The 23,720-nt window shown below is 45.4% G+C and overlaps 1 protein-coding gene across 1 annotated transcript; it reads left to right on the top strand.

The window, feature by feature from the left end:
• Positions 1-6,334: 6,334 nt before the first annotated feature.
• CMPK2 (cytidine/uridine monophosphate kinase 2) lies at positions 6,335-23,512 on the top strand. The gene is made up of 5 exons (XM_040225677.1): positions 6,335-7,056; positions 8,282-8,396; positions 11,000-11,201; positions 19,839-20,072; positions 21,493-23,512. Exons 1-5 carry the CDS (start codon positions 6,388-6,390, stop codon positions 21,608-21,610), a joined length of 1,338 nt encoding a protein of 445 aa, XP_040081611.1. The 5' UTR covers positions 6,335-6,387; the 3' UTR covers positions 21,611-23,512.
• The last annotated feature ends 208 nt before the right edge of the window (positions 23,513-23,720 follow it).

Consider the following 23,720-nt stretch of genomic DNA (forward strand, 5'->3'; position numbering starts at 1 on the left):
GTTAATGTCTGTCTCACCCAGAGCATTTTAAGGATTAAATGACATGATGTTTATTAAGCACAGAAGAAAGAGCTAGAGAGAATCAATTAGAAATATCTAGCACATTTAACATGGTGTACCAAGGACTGGGTTATATTTTGAAGGCACTAACTTACCTTGCTGTTTCATTGTAAAGTCATATTTGACTCTTGCAACCCTGTGGACTACAGCCCACCAGTCTCCACTGTCCGTGGTTTTTTCCAGGCAGGAATACTGTAGTGGGGAGCCATTTTCTCCTCCAAGGATCTTCCTAGCCCAGGGATCGAACCCACTTCTCCTACACTGGCAAGCAGATTCTTTACCACGGAGCCAACTTATCTTACAACTGGTAAAACCCATGTCACCTAGGGAGTGAGGGTTTGAACCGGGACTTAAACACTTACAATACTGCTCAATAATTGATCATTACTATCAAATTATTTTATGGTTTCTTCTTTAGTCTGTCCTGTTCGAGGCAGTTTCTTTTATTCATTCGCTTGTTCAATCATTCATTCAGGGATTCATAATTCATTCAAGAATTGTTCAGGGATTCTTTATTTCCTTCCTTTCTTCTTCTTTTTAATTTCATCTATGTTATTTTCGGCTGTACTGGGTCTTCGTTGCTGCATGCAGGCTTTTTCTAGTTGTGGCGAGCGGGGCGGTGGCTACTCTCTACTTGCTCTGTGTGGGCTTTTCATTGCAGTGGCTTCTGTTGAGAGCACGGATTCTCGGCGCATGGGCTTAGTTGCTCCACAGCACATGTGATGTTCGCAGACATCAAACCTGAGAGATCAAACCCGTATCCCCTGCATCGGCAGGCAGATTCTAAACGCCACTGAGTAACATCCAAATGCCACCGCCGTTTTTCTTTAGCCAGGCATTTTTCCTTTGAACACCTGCACATCCTGAAGGTACCCCCTGCTCCTGGATGTGTATCATCCCTGAAGCAACATCAAACAGCGACTGCCACACATTAGACTATGGAATCCATCTAGCTACTTGCAGTCTTCATATTATTTCTCTGGTAAATCTTGTGTTAAGCATCTTCCGGATAAAGAAAAGTGCACAATTCACATATGTGCAGCTGAACAAATTTTGGGTGCTATGAACACCTGTGTGTAACAACCATCTTGATCAAGAGATAGAACTTTTCCCAGACTTTCAGATGCCCAGGACCTCCCCCCCAGGGTCCTAAACCCTACCTCTGCCCTAAAGATAACCATGTCCTATTTTCTAAGACCACACCCTAGGTTTGCCTGCTTTTGAAGTTGTTATAAATGGAATCACACCATGTGTACTTTTTTCTGTATAGTTTCTTTCACTTGAGGTTATCTTTGTAGATTTATCCCTTTTGTCGTGTCTAGAGTACTCTGTTCATTTTCATTGCTGTCTAGGATTTCATTGCTCAGATTTACCACAATGCATTTAATATATCACAAGCCACATCATCATTATGAGGAGTGTTTGGACTGTTTTCTTATTATGCTATGAATTTTCTTGTACTTGTCTTTCGGTCGACATCAGCATGCGTGTGTGTGTTGGGTAAACACCCAGGAGTGGGATCATTGGTTCAGGCAATATGCACATGTTTACCTTTAGTACCTACTTCCATAGAGTTTTCCAGAGTGCTGGACCTATTTACACTCCAACCAGAATAATAGAAGGTTCCCATTGTTCCTCATCTTCCTTCTCAGTTGGTATTGTCATTATAAAAGTTTTGTTTTGTCTGGTTTAATGTTAGCCATCAGTGGGTGTGGAGTGGTGTCTCACTGTGGTATTACTCTCCAGTTTCCTGATGACTAATGATGTTAAGCCTCTTTTTAATATGTTTATTTGGAGAAGGAAATGGCAACAGGATTCTTGCCTGGGAAATCCCATGGTTAGAGGAGCCTGGTCGGCTCCAGTCCATGGGGTCACCAAAGAGTCGGATATGACTTAGCAACTAAATAACAACAACAACATGTTTGTTAGCTGTTTGGTTATTCTCTTTTGTGAGGTGCCTGTTCAAATTCCTAGCCCTTTTTTGTGTTAGATTTTCTGCATTTTTATTATTGATTTGTAGGAAGTCATTGTGTACTATGTGCTTTCTTGATTATATGCGTTGCAATCTTATTTAACTCTTTGTCGTTCCTGTTCACTGATTTACTGGTTGTAATTTAGTTCATCTGATGAGTGTCATTTCACTAATTTTCAGAGCCATATTTGTGCATGTGAGTATTTCAGTAAATAAAATGGAACATGAAAGTGCTTCAAAATGAGTTCTTGAACTTTTAAGTCCTGTGTGTGTGTGTGTGTGTGTGTGTGTGTGTTGCATTGTGTTTTGAGTCTTAGGACCACCCACATGTTTGCTAATTGGCTACAAGGACTCAAAGGTCTTTGGAGCAGGTCACACTCACAGCTGAGGTTTATTCCAGGGAAGAGGTGCGGAGCAAGGACAACAAAGCAAAGAGGGACATCAGAGGAGTTTGGAGAGGTGGGCGCAGCTTCTGAGTCTTTCCCTTCTGGGCTGCACAGATAGATGTCCTTTTCCTCCACCCCTGAGACAGGCGTGAGAAAGCATTTCAGGGATGCCTGAGGAGTCTCAGGTCTGCCGTTATGTTGCTGAGCCCAGTCCAAGCTCGCTCTGCTCACCGCACAACAGGCCAGCAAGTTGAGAGATGAGGTGGCATACCGAAAGAAGATGACAAATTAATGTCTCAAAACAACCACCTTTTCAGGGACTGGATGCCACTTTCTTTTATAGAACAGAGAGCAGGAGGAGAGGAGGAAGGCAAGTAAAAAGGCCACTAATCTTACAAATATCCCTAGAATGCCAGCCTCAGAGAAAATGTGTATATTTCTCTTTTCTTACAGCCATCCACAGATGGACAGGGTCAGGGTGTTTCCCTGAACAAAGGCACTTTGGTTTAACATTCAGGCAGAAGGGCAGAGATCTCCGAGGGAGGCCATTATGGATAGACAGTGTCGTTTTAGTGAACAAAAGCAACAGGAAGGATCTGACATGTAGTCAGATTTTGTTACAGTTACACGGTGCTGGGCTGGACCTGTAGACACATTCTTCTGTGTTCATCCTTAGCCACCTAATCTCAGGACCCCACCTGTGAATGAGGCCCCAGTCTTGATGGTTGTGCAAAGACACTCAGACAAGCTGGTGTGGCATGTTCTTTGTTTCAGGTACACACACAGAACCATCAGTGACTGATAAGAGAAGCAAGAACCTTTTTTTCAAGTTTCTAAGTTAATTTGTATTTTAGCCATCATAGAAGCATAAAATACCATTTTTAAAAATCTTTATTTTTATGTTGGACTATAGTTGATTAATGATGCTATGTTAGTTTCAGGTGTACAACAAAGTGATGCAGTTATACGCACACATGGATTAATATCTATTCTTTTTCAAATTCTTTTTCCATTTAGGTTATTACAGAATACTGAGAAGAGTTGAGGGCATATTTCTAGGATTTAGGCAGTATCAATCATGGTTCTAGACTTCCCTGGAAAGATGCCAGGAGTAAGTATCTGCCTTTGCTGTGTTAACTTTCTTCTCACAGAGAGCTATCTAAACTGTCCTTCTTAGTGGGAAAATCAACTCCACAATATAATAGCATGCTCTTTGAGGCCAGAAGCCCACAAATGTGCCCCAAAGCACTTTTATGAACCAGAAACTGATGGCTTATGTAGTAGAGGGTTTACCTGTTTCTTGACAAAGCAGCTACCTATAAACCTGGCCCACTGTTTCTCAGAACCTTTAACTACTTTTCTGGGATTGGGATTATAGAAGAAGCACCACTCTTTCTTGGATTTATTTTGATATATTTTATTTTCCCAGTTCATTATTTATTTTGTGACATTTGGATTTATTGATGTAGGATTGTATGTGTCTTTTTTGTGTCCTTTATAGTCTGTAGATCTTTCCTCTCTTGTGTTACTATTAATATTATGCTGATTTCATTTTCTTTTTATGCACTTTACCTAAAAGCAAATCTGTTTAAAGAGGTTTTCAAGAACCAGTTTGTTCTTCAAAATAAAAGCTATTTTTTCATTTATTAATTACTATTAATAATTACTGCATTTATGTTAGTTCTCTCTGCTTTTCCCCCTATTAACAAGTGACTAGAATATTTCATATTTAATGTTTTCCTGATTGATGCTGTGTTGAAGACTCTGGGTTTTTTTATTTTTTTCTGATTTATACATCTCATAAAATTTTATTTCTTATTCACTTTTCTTTTTTGTTTTTTTAAATTATGAAAGTATAACACATTTACAAGAGGCTTGGAAAATATAGAACAAAGGCACATTTAGTTCCACTATATATTACAATTATTAAGTGGATAAATTAAGATTTGTAGTTGGAGTTTCAATATCAAACTGTCAAAAATTAACAACAGAATGATATACAGAAATGTAGGATATAGTAGACCTGAAAAACAGCATGAACCAATTCAACATAATTAAGATTTATACAGTTTTCACACAACAGTAAGCTACAAATTCTATTCTGGTTCCCATAAACTGCTGCTGCTGCTGCTAAGTTGCTTCAGTTGTGTCCGACTCTGTGCGACCCCATAGACGGCAGTCCACCAGGCTTCCCTGTCCCTGGGATTCTCCAGGCAAGAACACTGGAGTGGGTTGCCATTTCCTTCTCCATAAACTAGAAGACACTAAAACCTATATAGGGACATAAAACAAGGTGCAAAATTTTCATGGTCTAAAGATCTTGAAATCACAGAAGAAGCCATAAAATCATCTGACTATTTAAATGAATAAGGCCACGCTATTCGTTTATTCTGGAGTAGGAAATGGCAACCCACTCCAGTATTCCTACCCAGAGAATCCCATGGACAGAGAGATTGAGAGAGAGAATCCCATGGACAGAGCCTGGTGGGGTACAGTCCATAGGGCTGCAGAATCCAACAGGACTGAAGTGACTGAGCATATTGGTTTATTCAAAGCCCTCTGAGGTGTCTTCCCAGCTCCCAGCTTCTCTCCCCCACAGTCACAGGATAGGTCACTGCAGGAAAGTTTATTCAAACATCCACCCAAGCTGGATCCGTCATTCTCTGTCCTAGGCACTTGAAATCGAGCTAAACAATACGACAGATTTTTTTCCCCTTTATCAATGAAGACATTGTGTCTCCAGTCTTCAACACAAGGTTACCACTGACTGAGCCCAGACCCTACAGTGTCACTGAGGTCACAGTCTCCTGGTAGGAAAGTGGAGAGGAAAACCTGAGTGAAGAGCAGATATGATGGGGGTGGTCATGGAAAAGAGGTAGAAGAGAGGTTCTCTGCAGGATGCACTACAGTCCTGAAGAGCAGAAAGAACTTTGTACGGTTCCTGTTTTCTTATTCTCCACACTCTTGACAACCTGCTCCATCGATGTCCAAACGTCAAATTGTTCATACAGAACTAAAAACATCTTAATCTCAGAATTATTCCTTCCCTATTAGCCCATACGTCACATGAAATAGCTCATACTTACTAAAAAGGGGTTTGCGCTCAGAATTAGACCTAATCCCACTCTAAATGCACACGGATTAAATCGTAATTATTTGTTTTGTGTTTATCTACCGTTTTCCATCTTTGTTTCTAATTCTGGCGTCTGTTTAGCAATTATCTTCAAAGATACGAGAGGAGTACAAACAAAGCCAGTGCTGGCTGATGAAGGCGCTATCAGGCCACCTCACTGCTGTCTCATTGGACCTGCGTGCAAGACTTGGGCGTCTGTAAGGCCACTTGGAGGGACCAACCTGGGGACACTTCTCAGGCTGAGAGGCAACTAAAGGAGGGAGATAATCCTAAAACAAGGAAAAGCATGTGTAAAGCGGACGGAAAGCGCTCAGCGGCTCCCAGCACCGGAGTCTGGGCGCGGCCGCGGCGGGGGAAGGCGGTCGGAGCGCCCCGGCGAGGCGTCGGCGCCGCAGCCAGGCGGGGAAGAGCCGGTGAGCGTGGTGGCGCGGGGCGCGGGGCGCGGGGCGCGAGGTGGACCCCGATGAAAAGACACACGCGCGCGCGCATCCACGCGCGCTCCGTACCCGGGCATAAGCAACACAGGAGGAATTATTCAACCGGGGGCCTGGGGCCACCGGCCAGCCTCCCATCGTGGGTCCCCATCGGAGGCGGCCCGGCGCCCCGGCCTCTGCGGTTGCCCCTCCGGCCCCTCCTGGAGGCGGCATCCTCGCGGCGCGACCTCGCGGTCGGGCGAAGGCGGAGGCGAAGCCGGGGAGGTCGCCCCAACCCAGGCCCCGCCCACTTCCCGCCGCCGCCGCCGCCGCCGCTGCTTCGTTTTCGCTTCCCTCGGGGTGCCGCCCGCCGGTTCCCAGGTTTCGTTTCTCCAGCGTGCGGGGCGGCACTGGGAGGCGCCCATGACCTTCGGCCGCCACCCCCGCGCGCGGCGGCTACTCGCGCGCCTCTCGGGCAGGCGGCGCGGGGCCTGCGCTCGGGCCATGGAGCCGCCGCGCTGCTTCGTATTGGAGCTGCCGGGCTGCACTCTGGCGCACTTTGCAGTGGGCGAGCAGGCCCCGGGCGCGCGCCCCGACCCCCGCGTCGCCGCGCTCCTGGGCCCCCCGGGCCGCAGCTACTCGCTGAGCGTGCCGGGGACCGGGGGCGTGGGGGCCCGGGTGCGCGCGGCCCGGCTTCATCAGCACCTGCGGCAGCAGCTGCGGCGCGGCCCCTTCCAGCGGTGCGAGCTGCGCCGGCTGCTGGGCTACCACCCGGACGGCGGCCCCGGGGCCCTGCAGCACGGCTTCCTGCTCAGCGACCCCCGCGACAGCCCTGACACCCGGCAAGCGCTGCTGGCGCTGCTGGACGCCTGCCCCGAGGCCCCGCGCCCGCGCCTGGCCGAGTTCTCCCGGGACCCGCTCTGCCAGCTGTGGCAGCGCCCCTGGGAGCGGCGGGACGGCCAGGGCTGGCGACAGCTGGGCGGCGAGCGCGTGGGGCCCGCGCCGGAGCCCGCGATGCACCCGGTGGTGCCCGACCTGCCCAGGTCTGGGGTCTTCCCGCACCGAGAGGCCGCCCGCGCCGTCTTGGAGGCGGTAAGAAGTCAAGTCCTTTCCCAGCACTCAGGAACCCCCCGGAGCAGGGACGTGGAGGCAGTGGGCTCTCCCGGGGCGGGGGGCTGGCCTGTCCCGAAGTCTTTTGCCTCTTTACTCCTGTTAGCAAATCGATTGGTGAAGGCGGCCTCTGTGCCAGCCGCTGTTTAGACCCCAGGCTCTTTCCGGATTCTTGCCTGCCAGGACCCCCAACCCCACATGGGAGGCTGATATCCCAGCAGGAGCGGTGGGGTGCCCCGGGAGGGGAGGGGAGGGGCCGCTGGGTGTGTGCAAGAGCTGTGCCATCTCAGAAACAGTTATCCGGTTCTGGGAGATCGGAGCGTAGAGAAGAGGGCTTGAGTTTGGGGGTTGGAGAAACTTAGGCTTAAGTGGTGCCTGCCCGCATACTGGCAGCTACTTATTTCGTGTGTAACTCACCTGCCTCGCAGTGTTAAGACAAGAATCAGGTGACACAAAGAGGTGCTTGGTGCGGGATGGCTGACATTCTGACAGCAGCCTGTAGGTCCTGAGGCTGGACTCTTGTATCTTAGATACATTTTACAAACTTGGGCTTATTTCTGAGCGCTTACAATTGCAAAACCTGGGTTTGGATCCAGATATTGGTATTTATTGAGCTTCTCAGGTGGTGCTGCTGGCAAAGAACTCACCTGCCAATGCAGGAGACTTGAGAGACTTGGATTGTATCCCTGGGCCGGGAAGATTCCCTGGAGGAGGGCTTGGCAACCCACTCCAGTATTCTTGCCTGGAGAATCCCATGGACAGAGGAGCCTGACCGGCTATAGTCCACAGGGTCGCAGAGTCTGACATGACTGAAGCAACTTAGCAGGCCTGTGTCACTTTCAGTAAATTTCTTAAGCGTTTCTTTGCCTTGGTTTCCCTAATTCGTAAATGGGGTTAATAACAACACTCTGGTAGAGTTATCTTGAAGAGGGGCCAAGTTGATACTCCCAAGGGCACTTAGAATATTGCCTTGCTCAGAGAAAGCACATAAGAAAAGAATACATTTGGGCTCTGTAGAGATTCTGTGAGTGCACAGCGAGGTCAGGAACAGTTCAGAACCTTTCTGAGGTTCAAAATGCTTTGCACTTCGGTCTGGTGCCAAACACAACTCTGCCTTATCAGCCCCATGCAGTCGTCTTAGCAGTTAGACATAGCTTCTGCCCTGGCCCTGTGGCTCCGCTGCTGATGTGTGGATGTTGCTTTCCAGTGCACATCCTTCATTCCTGAAGCCCGAGATGTGCTCGATCTGGTGGACCAGTGCCCAGAGCAGGTCCAGAAGGGAAGGTTCCCCGTCATTGTCATTGAGGGCTTGGATGCCACAGGTAAGAAAATGTCACCTGCTGGTTCTAGGCAGTGAGATTAACATCAATTGCAGAAATAGACGGGTCTTGGCAAGCGAAACTTATTGAGGGTTCAACTCATAAACCTCCTGTGTGCCAGGGACGAAGTGAAGCTGGCTTGGGATGAAAAATGGATAACTTCCAGGGGAGCTGAGCCTCGGGTTCCCCCATGAACACGAGGGAATGCAGCCCCCTTAGTGTGAGAGGAGGGGTGGGTCATGGACTGGCAGAGCTTGGAGGCGTGGATCCCTGGATTGGGTTTTCAGTGGGACAGGTGCTGGTCGGGGGAGGAAGGTGGGAGAGATCCTTCAGACAGGAGAAATGGCAGCGTGCAGGCAGTTGGAGACTTGAAGCGGCCTGGTGCAGCCAGGAACCGTGGGAGCAAAGTTTGGGAAAACTAGGGAGTGGAGGGCAGAAGCCTTCAAAGCTGCCACAAGGTGTCAGAATGCAAGAGATGTGCCCACACTTGGCCCCAAACGCAGCAGCAGGAGGAGGGTGGCCCAAGGGCAGGGCAGGGCAGGCCCAGGACAGCCACAGTGTCATGAGGCTCCATGGGAGGCTGTCTCCTTCTGTGTCAGCTGACTGAGGAGGGGAATAAGGGCCTGGGAGTTGATGCCAGAGTTTATTGTTAGTTTGTAAACCAACGAGGTGACCATTTTGTTTTGGCTCAGACTAAAGAATTTGCCTGCAGTGCGGGAGATCTGGGTTCCATCCCTGGGTCGGGAAGATGCCCTGGAGGAGAGAAAGGCTACCCACTCCAGTATTCTGGCCTGGAGAATCCCCATGGTCAGAGGAGCCTGGCGGGCTAGTCCATGGGGTCGAAAAGAGTCGGATAGGACTGAGCAAGTGAACACAACATATATTCTATTAATAGCACTTCCCAGGTGGTGCTGGTGGTTAAGGACCAACCTGCCAGTGCAGGAGACATGAGAGATATGGGTTCAATCCGTGGGGCAGTAAGATCCCCTGAATCGAACCCACCCCAGTATTCTCGCCTGGAGAATGCCATGGACAGAGGAGCCTGGTGGGCTACTGTCTTTGGGGTCTCTAGAGCCAGACACGACTGAAGTGACTTAAGACAGAGGTTGGACAGATACTATTAATAACACCAATAGAGGAATCCCAAGTTCCTAATGGTCAGGAACTTTTTTAAAAATAAAGAATCTTTCAATTCTGGTTTCCTCCGTGTGTATGCCCAGTAGTGGGATTGCTGGGTCATAAGGTAGTTCTATTTGCAATTTTTTAAGGAATCTCCACACTGTTCTCCATAGTGGCTGTACTAGTTTGCATTCCCACCAACAGTGTAGGAGGGTTCCCTTCTCTCCACACCCTCTCCAGCATTTATTGCTTGCAGACTTTTGGATTGCAGACATTCTGACTGGTGTGAAGTGGTACCTCATTGTGGTTTTGATTTGCATTTCTCTAATAATGAGTGATGTTGAGCATCTTTTCATGTGTTTGTTAGCCATCCGTATGTCTTCTTTGGAGAAATGTCTATTTAGTTCTTTGGCCCATTTTTTGATTGGGTCGTTTATTTTTCTGGAATTGAGCTGCAGGAGTTGCTTGTATATTTTTGAGATTAGTTGTTTGTCAGTTGCTTCATTTGCTATTATTTTCTCCCATTCGGAAGGCTGTCTTTTCACTTTGCTTATATTTTCCTTTGTTGTGCAGAAGCTTTTAATTTTAATTAGGTCCCATTGGTTTATTTTTGCTTTTATTTCCAGAATTCTGGGAGGTGGATCATAGAGGATCCTGCTGTGGTTTATGTCGGAGAGTGTTTTGCCTGTGTTCTCCTCTAGGAGTTTTATAGTTTCTGAAAGAGACACATGTACCCCAGTGTTCATCGCAGCATTGTTTATAATAGCCAGGACATGGAAACAACCTAGATGTCCATCAGCAGAAGAATGGATAAGAAAGCTGTGGTACATATACACAATGGAGTATTACTCAGCCGTTAAAAAAATACATTTGAATCAGTTCTGATGAGATGGATGAAACTGGAGCCAATTATACAGAGTGAAGTAAGCCAGAAAGAAAAACACCAATACAGTATACTAACACATATATATGGAATTTAGAAAGATGGCAATGATGACCCTGTATGCAGGACAGCAAAAAAGACACAGATGTGTATAAAGGACTTTTGGACTCAGTGGGAGAGGGAGAGGGTGAGATGACTTGGGAGAATGGTATTGAAACATGTATAATATCATCTAAGAATAGAATTGCCAGTCTATGTCCAATGCAGGATATGGCACGCTTGGGGCTGGTACGCGGGGATGACCCAGAGAGATGTTGTGGGGAGGGGGGTGGGAGGGGGGTTCAGGTTTGGAAACGCATGTACACCCGTGGTGGATTCATGTCAATGTATGGCAAAACCAATACAGAATTGTAAAGTAAAATAAAAAATAAATTAATTAAAAAAAAATAAATAAAAAATAAAAATAAAGAATCATATTATTTATTCAACTCATAAGTTTTATAGGCAGAAAAATTGTCTTTGCTCTTTCTGAGTTACTGTGAACTTTGGGGAGAGATACCGTGGCCTTGGTTAAGATCTGCTGTATTTTGTGTGTGACCTGCAGGTAAAACCACCGTGACCCAGTCAGTTTCAGATTCACTCAAGGGTGTTCTCTTGAAGTCACCACCCTCTTGCATCAGCCAGTGGAGGAAAATCTTTGATGATGAACCAACTATCATTAGAAGAGCTTTTTACTCTTTGGGCAATTATATCGTGGCTTCTGAAATAGCTAAAGAATCTACCAAATCGCCTGTGATTGTCGACAGGTAGGCGTAATGTTGCCGTGAATTTGGCATTTTCTTCCTAATGTATGACTGTGTGTGTGTGTCCATGTAGTGTACATCTGTATATGCAATTATACAATTGTGTTTAAGCCAAACTGTATTATGATAATAATAGGAATAATGTCTATGATTTATTAGCCTATACCATTGGCTGGCATTTTGCCAAGAACATTCCACAGACTATCCTAACCTCTGGAACAATTACTACTACTTGGATCCTGAAATTGCTAATGAGAAACACAGGTCTTAGAAAAGTTAAGTAGCTTGCCAAAGTGAGAAAGCTAGAAATACCATGTTGGGAATATTAACAAAAGTCCCTACTTCACAAATCAAGCTTTCAGTGACTCATTTGTTTATTGGTTTGTTCACCAAACATATATTGGGCATTTACTGTTTGCCCAAGACTTCTTGATTTAGGGGACTCGGAGGGGAATGAGCTAGAAAATGCCTGGCTTTCGTGGAGCAAACGTGCTGAAGGAGAGGATGGTAGTCGAGCATGTGGATGCGCAAGATGATAATCAGAGAATGGTCAGGACCGTGAGAAGGAGAGTGCAAGGTCGTGTGGTGGGGGATGGCTGACCCCCCAATAGATGTGGTTTAGTATGGCCTGTGCGAGGAGGTGCCATTGACCTGAGCTGTGAATGACCCTAGAAGGACAGACATGGAAAGTTGTGGAGTGAAAGCTTTGCTGGAGGGAGATGCAAGAGCAAAGTGTAGAGACTGGAAGAAGGGAACATGTTCCAGGGCTGGAAATAGGCCAGGAAAACTTCTGGACCAGTGTCTGCTATCTGGATGGATAAAAAGACAGAGACAGATCAGCAGTGTCTGTATCTGTGATAAAGAGTGCAGATTTTATTCTGAGTACAGAGGGGAGCCTTGGGAAGGTTTCAGATAATAGAGTGACATAAGGTGAGTTATATTTTAAATTTCCACAAATTAAAAAAAAATGGCTTTAAAGTGACACAAAAATAGACAACAGCTACGACAAGCAAGTCATGCTAGGATTCAAGGCACCAGGAATCGGTGAAATGAAAATTAAAACGACGATAAGGTCCCAATTTCCTCTCATCAGGGTAGTAAGCCCTGATTGAAAAGGTCTGAGCTGGAGATGTTATGATCAGTAGAAACCCTTGTGGTGCTGATGAGAGTGAGGACCTGCCTGGTGACTTGGGGAGCAATTTGAGAAGCAAAGTGGAAGATTTGAGCAGATTCTTGTATCTCCTGCAGAAACACCAAGAGAGTCTATTTCAGTTTTGTTCATAATACTGAAAACCTTGAAAAACCAATAGGCCTCAGCAGAAGAAAGTAAATAAATACCGGTGTGTTTATAGAATGGAGCATCCTATAGCTGTGTGCATGAGTACGCTGTGTCAGTGTGCCTAAGTTACAAAACCATCATTTCAAATGAAAGAAATCAAGTTACAGAAAGATGTTCAGTAGACTACATGCAAAATAATAGAAAAAAATACCATAAAAAGGGCTGGAGGGTAGAGGGTAGGAGGAAAGTTCAAGAGGGAGGGGACATATGTATGCATGCATGCTAAGTTGCTTCAGTCGTGTCTGACTCTTGGCAACCTTGTGGACTGTAGCCCACTAGGCTCCTCTGTCCATGGGATTCTTCAGGCAAGAACACTGGAGTGAGTTGCCATGCCCTCCTCCAGTGTGATCTTCCTGACCCAGGGATTGGACCTGCATCTCTTATGTCTCCTACATTAGCAAGAGGTTTCTTTACCACTACTGCCACCTGGGAAGTTCTGGATATATGAATACTTATGGCTGATTCACACTGTTGTATGGCAGAAACCAACACAACATGGTGAAGCAATTATCCTCCAATTAAAAGTTTAAAAAGGGCTGGAAAGGTGTTGACCATTCAGTTTAGGAGAGTGCTGTCCTCTGGGAAGGAGAGAGATACAGTTGACAGGGAGGGCCACAAGACTTCGATTGCAGCTGAATTCACCCTAAGCTTTTCTCTCATGTACATCTTATTGTTCTTGCTGCAGTTTTTCTTATTTTTGGAAAGATGAGTGATTGCATTAAAGTCTGACAAGTGTTAAGGGAAGAGGAGTAATTATAAATGGAAGTCTCAAGGAATTTCAAAAAGTGAACACATTCAAGGACAACCTGCACCCACATCGTGACTTAGAACCTTACTCAATCCTGTAAGTCCTTCCCTTTCAGTCATGACCCATCTTCCCCTGGTGGGAACCACAGCCTTGATTATCCATTCCTGGATCTTATTTGTTTTGCTTGTTCTTGAACAGTCTACACGGGCAGATAGACTTTGAGTGCCATTTGCATCTGACTTCATGCGACCTGTGAGCTTTGTCGCTGTTGCTACAACCATTCTTTCATACAGCTTTGTTTGCCCACGTGTGTTACTAATCCTGGTTGGTTTGTCCAGAGCTCCCCAAGCCAAACCCTGAGCCTCTGTTTGCAGCAAAGAAAGGCTGTATTCACAAGGTCACCAAGCTAGGAGATGGGAGTAAATCTCAGGTCCACCTTCTCCAAAGTGAGGGGCTCGGATATTTATGGGATAAAGACGCATGGTAGTCTGAGGTGTGGTGAGTGAAGTGATGTGAAAGTCACTCAGTTGTGTCCAACTCTTTGTGACCCCATGGAGTATATAGTCCTGGAATTCTCCAGGCCAGAATACTGGAGTGGGTAGCCTTTCCCTTCTCTAGGGGATCTTCCCAACCCAGGGATCGAACCCAGGTCTCCCGCATTGCAGGCAGATTCTTTACTAGCTGAGCTACCAGGGAAGCCTTGTGGTCTTGAGCTGTGGGGAGCTTGGGAAAAGGTGATAGCAAGTAGGAGAAAGGTAAGGTGATCATACAGTGCAGGTGCAGCCAAGCATGTCTGGAGAATGGCTACATAGTTGACCTTTTTGGCCCTCTGACACCAAAAGGTAGCTGACCAGTCACTGCCTTGGGAGGGTCAGTGATCCCAACCAGTCCTAAGCCTGGAGCTTGAAACGCACACCACTGACTCCAAGTTCCTGAAAGAACTCCAACTTGGGCAAACATCTTAAGACTCCTAGGACCAAGATACTATCGATAGGGGTGGAGAAGGATCTTGCTACTTACTGTTTAGGCTGTGTGATGCTTGTAGAACATGCAGGGGTTTGTGAAAATAGTTAAATCAGGCGTGATGAGTCAAGGCAGGTTACAGCTTATTATTTATTAAGCAAGTTATAGTTGAAGGGACCTAGCTGATGCTGGCCCTCAGTTTCCCGTGTATGTCTCTATTGCCTAGAATCCCAGGAGTGGGATTGCAAGGCTGCAGGGGGCTCACGTGTGCTCACCTGGAGGAGATGCCACAAAAAAGTGCTGGAGTGGTTGAAACTTCACAGCACCCTCCCCACCCTCCCTCCACAGTGGTGTCTCAGAATTCCCTTCGATCCACATCCTGGTCAACATTTAGCATTGCTGGTCTTCCACTATAACTAGTCCAGCTTTTCCACTCTTCTTGGTTGGGACGTTAGTCATTTAAAAGCTATAGCCAGAACATGGAAATGACTCAAATGTCCATCAACACAGGAATGAATAAAGTTCAGTCCAGTTCAGTTGCATAGCCATGTCCAACTCTGCGACCCCATGGATTGCAGCATGCCAGGCTTCCCTGTCCATCACCAACTCCTGGAACTTGCTCAAACTCATGTCTGTTGAGTCAGTGATGCCATAAAGATAAAGAAAATGAGCACATATATACAATAGAGTATTACTTAGCCATAAAAAGGAACGGAATTGGGTCATTTGTAGAGACGTGGATGGACCTAAAGAGTGAAGTAAGTCAGACAGAGAAAAGCAAATATTGTATATTAATGCATCTAGAAAAATGGTACAGATGGCCCAGTTTGCAGAGCCTGCAGATGTAGAGAATGGATGTGTGGACAAAAATTAGGGGAAGAAAGGTGGAAGGAATTGGGTAAAAGCTAATTGCCACACCCAGAAATAGAACTGCTACCTCTTCACCTGTCTTTCTCTGTGCAAAAGAGACAGATACCTGCATATCTGATATTTCATAAAGAGATCACTCTGTACATTGAGAATGAAGTGTGAGGTGGTGATTGAGGGGGAGAGATGAAAACAGTAGAAATTAGTTAGAAGGCCTTCACTATCATCTCAGCTCTAGTACCGGTGGGTACTTTTGACTGTAAGGATGGCAAGATAGTTATTTTAGAGTTGGCAAGTCACAAAGGATCCTAGAGGAAGGGTACGATTTTGCTTTCTATTGTGGGATTCCGTCACCTGTGGGATGTTTTCAGCCTATTGTTAAAGGGTCCGGATTTACCATACTGTTATCTTTTTTGTGATACAGTCCCCTTTATCTTGTGGAGAAAGACTAGGCTTTTCCTAATGAAGTGTGACTCCACGAGGTGTATTATTTCCTGAGAGGTCCCCAAATCAGCAGCACTGGCTCCTGCATGGAGGCAGACGCTTATTCATGACACCCTAATTCCTTATCTGTCCCCTACTGACCAGAATCTGAAAAAGAATAGATACATGTAACTGAATCACCTTGCTGTACTCCTGAAACTAACATAGCATAGTTAACTAACTCTATTCCAAAATAAAATAAAAATGAAAAAAAAAAAAAAGACTCGTGATGAATACCCAATGAGTTGATGTAGGCGGACATGCATTGCAGACAACAAATTGCTATTAAAATATAAAGCATTATTATATAAGCAATGTATAAGACGTTAGCAAATTGCATTTGATATGAACTAATGTGGTTTCCCTGATGGCAGAAATGGAGAAAACTAAATAATAAAGAGTCTGAAATTGATGGCCAGAGGCTGTGATTATTTAAAATGAGCTGCAGTGTTGTCAGTGAGAGGACTCTGGCTTTGCAAAACAGGGCCCCCATTCTCCCCTGATTTTTCTTCTTTGTGTCTGTGAATTGTCTGCAATTTGGGTCTTTAAAGAGATAATACTAGATCACCTTGTCAGATGAGAAGAAAAGAGCAGTTATTTGTTGTCTGAGTGGGTTTTGTTCATGTTTAAAGATTTTAACGAAATCCATTTTAGACAACACCATCATCTAGCTGAAAAAATAAGGGAGACAGAGTAATTTTTGATGGTGACTGTGGTTAAGGTTGGCAACTTAATCACCCTTATTACCTTTAAAAATCTATTCTTGCTGATGGTTTTGCTAGAATAAAGAAGGCTTTTTACATTTAGATAGTATCAGCTTCTATATTCAGAGCTGAGTATTTAATCTGGCGAACAGGAAGAACGTGCAAAATACAGTGCAAATTGTAGTTCTGTTGCCAAGAAGGAGAAAACCTTGACCTGCGTGGATTTCTTCAGCTGGGGAGACGAGATGTATCCGATAGAAAAAGTGAGAAGACAAGTTTGTAAGTGATTAGGAGTCTGGTAAGTGATACACAGGGCTTCACTGGTGTCTCAGAGGTAAAGAATCCTCCTGCCAATGGAGGAGACAGAAGATACCCGGGTCCTATTCCTGGGTTGAGATCCCCTGGAGGAGGAAATGGCAACTCACTCCAGTATTCTTGCCTGGGAAATCCCATGGACAGAGGAACCTGGTGAGCTACAGTCAGTGGGGTCGCAATGAGTCAGATGTGACTTAGCAACTAAACAACAACAACAACAATGATACACGCGAGTGGCCCCAGGCAAAATTCAAGCCTGCAGCAGCTACAGTGGCCATGCTTTTTGGAGGTGGAAAGGGACTCTGCAGGATGAATGACATTAGAATTCATCAACTCCCAAATTAATTTTTTTTACATGTATCCTTTCAGTACTCTTGGTATTATCATGAGTTGAAATGATGCAGCTTTTGTTTTAATTGGTGCCCAGTAAGAATTAAATAGTTTGTTATAACGACAGTATGATACACTTTTTATAAGCACTTGACTATTTTTGTAAAAACTATGGGGAAAAAAAAAAAACAAAGCTTTCATGACTTTCATTTTCCAGACAAGGAATTTAAGACTCACCTACATCCACAAACTGAGTAGGTGGCAGAGAGTAAACCAACACACAGCTTTGATAGCACTGTGGATGATTTTGTAGATAAAGGACAAGCATGTCCTTTGCACTGTGAAATGTAGTTCAGATCTAAAGTGATTAACAATCTGGGATTTTAAAACATCGCATACAGTGAGTGGACAGCCCAGATAAGGACGGGGCCGTGGGGGGCCTCTGTACAGTGGGATGTGTATTAACTGTTTCATAAATATTTGTGAAGGTTTAAATGTTTTTGTAGTCCTTTGATACTGGATTTGGAGTTTTGCATCTTAAAACTGGAATGTGACAAAAACAGGGCAAGAGTGTAATAAAGGATGCCAATTAATAAAATGATTCTAATTGTTGATTTTCAGCCTTTAAGTTGTGTTTGACTCTTTGCGACCCCATGGACTGCAGCATGCCGGACTTCCCTGTCCTACACTATCTCCCGGTGGCTTCCCTGGTGTCTTAGACCGTAAAGGATCTGCCTGCAATGCAGGAGACCTGGGTTCAGTCCCTGGGTTGGGAAGATCCCCTGGAGGAGGGCATGGCTACCTATTCCAGTATTCTTGCCTGGAGAATTCCATGGACAGAGGAGACTGGTAGGCTACAGTTCATGGGTTCTCAAAGAGTTGGACATGACTGAGTGATTTAATACTTTCACTGTCTCCCAGAGTTTGCTCAAATTCATGTCCATTGAGTTGATGATGCTATCTAACCAATCTCATCCTCTGCCGACCCCTTCTCCTCCTGCCTTCAGTCTTTATTAGCATCAAGATCTTCTTCCAGTGAGTCAGCTCTTCAGATCAGGTGGCCAAAGTACTGGAGCTTCAGCATCAGCATCAGCCCTTCCAATGAATATTCAGGGATGGTTTTCTTTAGCATTGATTGGTTTAATCCTAATGCGGTCTTTCACACATCCAATAAACCATTATTCATTGCATACTTATTATGTGCCAGACACTCGTTTCAGGCTTTAGGATGGAGAGATGACTAAAAAATGAATTCTGTAATGGAGGAGACAAAAAAGAGCTTGTAAACGGCTAGGTCTGACTTACAGTGAATCCTTCAACAGAGTCGAGTAGAAAAGGGTTGAGAGCCTGGAGGGAGGAACAGTGAATTCTGTTCAGGGTCTCCTCTGAGTGAGATTCCCTTTTCCGTATGGTTTATCGCAGGGTATTGAATATAGTTCCCTGTGCTATATAATAGCAGAACCTTGTTGTTTATCCATTCTATATATAATAGCTTACATCTGTTAACCTCAACCTCCCACTCCATTCATCCCTCAACTCCCCTCCCCCTTGGCAAACACTAGTCTGTTCTCTGTGTTTGTTTCAGTATCTTTGATTCATTTGTGTCATATTTTAGATGCTACATAATAAGTGACATCGTACGCATCTGTCTAGCTGTGACTTATGTCACTTAGTATGATAATCTCTAGGTTATCCATGTTGCTACAAATGACATTATTTCATTCTTTTTCGTGGCTGAGTAGTATTCCATCATGTATATGAACCTCCATCTTCTTTATACATTTCTCTGTTTATGGACACTTAAGTTGCTTCCGTGTCTTCTCAACAAGTTCTGTTTTAAAACACCTTAGGAACCGAATGGGCCTGTGTATTTTTATTGGACCAGCACACAATATTAAATACCAACAGACTACCAAATAAATCTACTGAAATAATAGAAACAGTGACAGACCTTATTTTCTTGGGCTCCCAAATCACTGCAGATGGTGACTGCAGCCATGACATTAAAAGACGCTTGCTCCTTCGAAGAAAAGTTACGACCATCCTAGACAGCATATTAAAAAGCAGAGACATTACCTTACTGACAGAGGTCCATCTAGTCAAAGCTATGGTTTTTCCAATAGTCATGTATGGATGTGAGAGTTGGACTGTAAAGAGAGCTGAGCCCTGAAGAATTGATGCTTTTGAACTATGGTGTTGGAGAAGACTCTTGAGAGTCCCTTGGACTGCAAGGAGATCCAACCAGTCCATCCTAAAGGAAATCAATCCTGAATATTCATTGAGAGGACTGATGCTGAAGCTAAAGCTCCAATACTTTGGCCACCTGATGGGAAGAACTGACTCACTTGAAAAGACCCTGATGCTGGGAAAGATTGAAGGCAGGAGGAGAAGGGGACAACAGAAGATGAGATGGTTGGATGGCATCACCAACTCAATGGACTTGAGTTTGAGCAAGCTCTGGGAGTTGGTGATGGACAGGGAAGCCTGGCATGCTGTAGTCCATGGGGTTGCAAATAGTCAGACATGACTGAGCGACTGAACTGAACTGAACCAAATAAATCTACATCCTCTGCCATTATGCCTTCAAAAAAGAAAGCGTCCTGCAGGGCCAAAGCAATAGAGTAGTCTTTCTACACATACAATTTCAACTGAGAAAATGGAGCTCTGAGAAGTGTGCACCAGATTCTTATTGTGGTTACTGATTCTAACTAATTTTTATATGTTATAAAATTTGTTAAAAAATAAGATTTTGTTTTATCTCTTTAATGTGTACAGTACTAGGATAGGTTCAGCAGAGCCATCCCTGGTTTTGTCATCCTCAGTGGCTGATTTTTAGGTACTGCCTTGATTTCCTCTGCAGATGGAGAACTCACTACCTCTTTCCTTCTCAGGTACTGGCACAGCACGGCCACCTATGCCATAGCCACCGAGGTGAGTGGGGGCCTCCAGCACCTGCCCCCCATCCATCACCCTATATACCAGTGGCCCAGGGACCTGCTCAAACCCGACCTGGTCCTGCTGCTCACCGTAAGCCCCGAGGAGAGGATGCAGAGGATTGAGGGCCGAGGCATGGAGAAGACCAGAGAGGAGGCTGAGCTGGAGACGAATAGCATATTTCGTCAAAAGTAGGTGTCGTGAAGTTATGTGAAGGGCAGGGGTCTCTGGCTGTGGTGATGACCCAGAAACAGCGCTGACTCCAGGAGCATGGAGGAGATGACACGGGTCCCATTTTCCAAACCCGCGAGGCAGTATCCTCCTAGTTAGTCACCCCTTCTCCTGGGTCGATTCCCTGGGGCTCCAGTGAGGTCGTTCTGTAGCCAGGGGGTACCTTCCTCCTAGTCCTGGCTGTGTCAGCGGCAGGGTGAATCTGAGTGAGACAACACGCCTTTCTGGGCTGTCGTAACAGGACGCACATGAGCACTGTCTGATGACCACACTGTGAGTCTTACCTGCTAGGGACTCCCTGTGTGTCAGGCGTTTACTTCTGATGCTCTGTAACCCTTGCAAGGACAATATTAGCCATGTTTTACAGCTTCCAAAACTGATGCTCAAAAGGTTAAGTGATTTGTCTAGCATGGGAGGCATAAGAGACATGGGTTCAGTCCCTGGGTTGTGAAGATCCCCTGGAGGAAGGCATGGCAACCCACTCCAGTATTCTTGCCTGGAGAATCCCCAGGATGGAGGAGACTGGCAGGCAGGCTGCAGTCTGTGGGGTCGCAAAGAGTCAGACACAGCTGAGCGACTAACAGTTACTCCCTTACTTAACCATACGTTTGTTTTCCACGTCTCTGACTCTTTCTGTTTTGTAAATAGGTTCCTCTGAACTGTTTTTTTTTTCTTTCTTTTTAGATCCAACAAATAAGTGCTATATGATATTTGTCTTTCCCTGTCTGACTTGCTTCGCTCAGTGTGACAGTCTCTCGGTCCATCCGTCCATGTCACTGCAGATGGCATTGTTTCGTTCCTTTTTATGACTGAGTCTGGGTGCTCATTTTAACCCCAAAGCTCTAAAGTTTTGGTCACATGATCGTCCCTGGGCATTCCGCACATGCAAAGGCTGGTTAACACCAGAAGAGGAGGTGGAATTCTGTGCAATTGCAGAAGAGTCCTAAGTGAAAACAGTGCTCATGCCAAGGACCTCTGGCTTGTGCAGAATCCTTCAGGGTGCAGACTCGAGAAAATTGCCACTGGGAAACAAACTCTCTGAGCGTCTGCCCCTTTCTTTGCCAAATGGGGATAAATGACAATGGTTCCACTCCTAAAAGTTACTCTTGAGTATAAAATGAGGAGAATATGCAGAATGCTAAGGCTTGGCAGTACTAGGCGTTCAATAAAGGCTAGCTATAAAATATTATTAATTTTTCATTTATTAAACTAGATGTGTTAAATGTTTCCTGTGCACAGCAAGTTGCCCGGGGTGGGGGAAGTGAGCTCAACCAGATGGGGACCTGGCTTCAAGCTGTTTGTATTACTGTAGGAAAACAACATTTGCACGAAGGGCTGTGTTAACACATGGGCTGACTCTTTCATTCTGCCTGTCTCCAGGGTAGAAGTGTGCTACCAGCGGATGGAGAACCCCGGCTGCCACGTGGTGGATGCCAGCCCGTCACGAGAAAAGGTCCTCCAGATGGTGTTAAGTGTAATCCAAAATAATTGCAATTAATTGTAGTTACTCCAGGCCAGACGACACATTTTACCAACCTGATGCTGTTTGATCCATCTAAGCCCACGACTGGTTGTGCAGTTTTCCCAGATTTCAGTTGCGTAAAGCGTGTTGTGCGTCAGAAGAGTGGACATTTCAGTTTTACCTAAACTGTTGTTCTCCTGACCAAAGGACCCATGTGGCTGCCATCTGCCAAGTATAACGAACGTTTGCTTGGAACGGGTTCTTACATTGCACCCCCACCGAGTCCTTCCAAGGTGTGTCTCCTCTAGAAAGCGCAGGATGGGCAGAAGCGACCGAGAAGGTCATCCAGATCCGTGGAACCCTGCCGCCCGGCGCTCCCTGTGTGTGTGTGCAGGCTTGCGTCCTGAAGAACGTGTCTGCGTGTCCCAGCTGTCATAACCCATCTCGGGGTGGCGAACTCTGAGCAAGAAACGTCTGGCTTGTGTCTGAGGCTTCTGGCCCCTAAACGGGTCCTCTTGGTTAGCACTACAAAGTCAAACGCAGAGGAGGCCACCCCAAGAGGCTCTGAATACAAACACACCGAGAGTCCTTGGATTCTGTTCTGCTGATTTACGTTCCTCTCCTTTCCTCCGAAAACATGGCTTTGGATGGAAGGAGTGGTCGGCATGGAGCTAGATGCTCTAAGGGCTTCCCTGGTGGTGCTAGTGGTAAAGAACCCACCTGCCAGTGCAGGAGACTTAAAAGACACTGGTTCTGTCCCTGGGTCTGGAAGATCCCCTGGAGGAGAGCATGGCAACCCACTCCTGTATTCTTGCCTGGAGAATCCCATGGACAGAGGAGCCTGGCGGCTACAGTCCATGGGGTTGCAAGAGTCGGACACGACTGAAACGACTGATGCATTAAACGGAGCCAATCCAGTCATGCATTTATACTGAAGTTTACGTCTTGTTTGTCCTCCGTGTAGGGGGTGCGGTTTACTAATCAGAACCGAAGCCAAGAAGCTGAATGTAACGCTTGCTATATGTTTTTATTAGACAGATGCAATTTATTCTACTGAGTAAGCAGTAGGATATGGGATCCTGGAATGGGATTTCTCAATGAATTATCTTGCACTTGAATGTCTTATGAGTGCATGTGCAATTGGTATTGAGATTTGTTTGACTAGAAGAAAAAAAAAATAGCTGAGAAAACAGAAACGTAATAGTCTTGTGGCCTTGGGTGAGTCATTTAATATCATGTAACTTGATCTAAAAAGTGACAGTAATTCTTTATTTTTCTTAAGGCATTGGGTGAACTAGGTGATTACTTAAAATTCCTTCCAGTTCTAAGATAGATTGAATCTGTGAACTACTGTAGGGAAACGGCTCAAGAAGACATCTCCTTAGGAAAATTTAAGGCATTATCAGGTTTATCACATGGACTCTTAAATTTTAATAAAGTTTATATTAGCTATATCATTATTTTTCAAAAGAACTGTAGGTAATTCATGCATAGTATACGTACCTATATGGACTTCCTCAGTGTGGCTCAGCAGTAAAGATTCCATCTGCAATGCAGGAGCCACAGAAGATGTGAGTTCAGTCCCTGGGTCAGAAAGATCCCCTGGAGGAGAAAATGACAACCCACTCCAGTCTTCTTGCCTGGAGAAACCTGTGGACCGAGGAGCCTGGCGGGCTCTAGTCCATGGGGTCAGGAAGAGTTGGGCAGGACTAAAGTCACTGAGCATGCACATATGTACGTATATAAATATTTAACTTTAGGTAAATATTTTTTAAAGCTGATAAATCACGCTTGGGTGGAGATAGGTATCTAATTAGGGTGTTGGTGTTATTGACTTCAAACATTTTCAAAAGCATATGCTGGCAGCTAAAAACAAACATTTAATGCTTTCTGTATGTACCTTGCCAATGAATAAACTTGCTGTGGTTTTCTAAGCTACCCTGTTGTCACAGAATGTGTGGGTTTTCTTGAAGGTGATCCCCCAGTATGCCTCTTGTAAGGGAGGGGATTTGGGGTTAAAGAAGTGAAAAGATGTGAATTTGTGGTCAAAATGCTTTCAGAGGAAGAGGAAGGCATTTTTGTTTCGTTTTAAACATCATTTCAAGAAAGTGCAATCCCTTCCTCATTGCAGATGTTAAAGAGATTT

Source organism: Oryx dammah, unplaced genomic scaffold, assembly GCF_014754425.2.
Source record: "Oryx dammah isolate SB20612 unplaced genomic scaffold, SCBI_Odam_1.1 HiC_scaffold_25, whole genome shotgun sequence".
Taxonomy (NCBI): Eukaryota; Metazoa; Chordata; class Mammalia; order Artiodactyla; family Bovidae; genus Oryx; species Oryx dammah.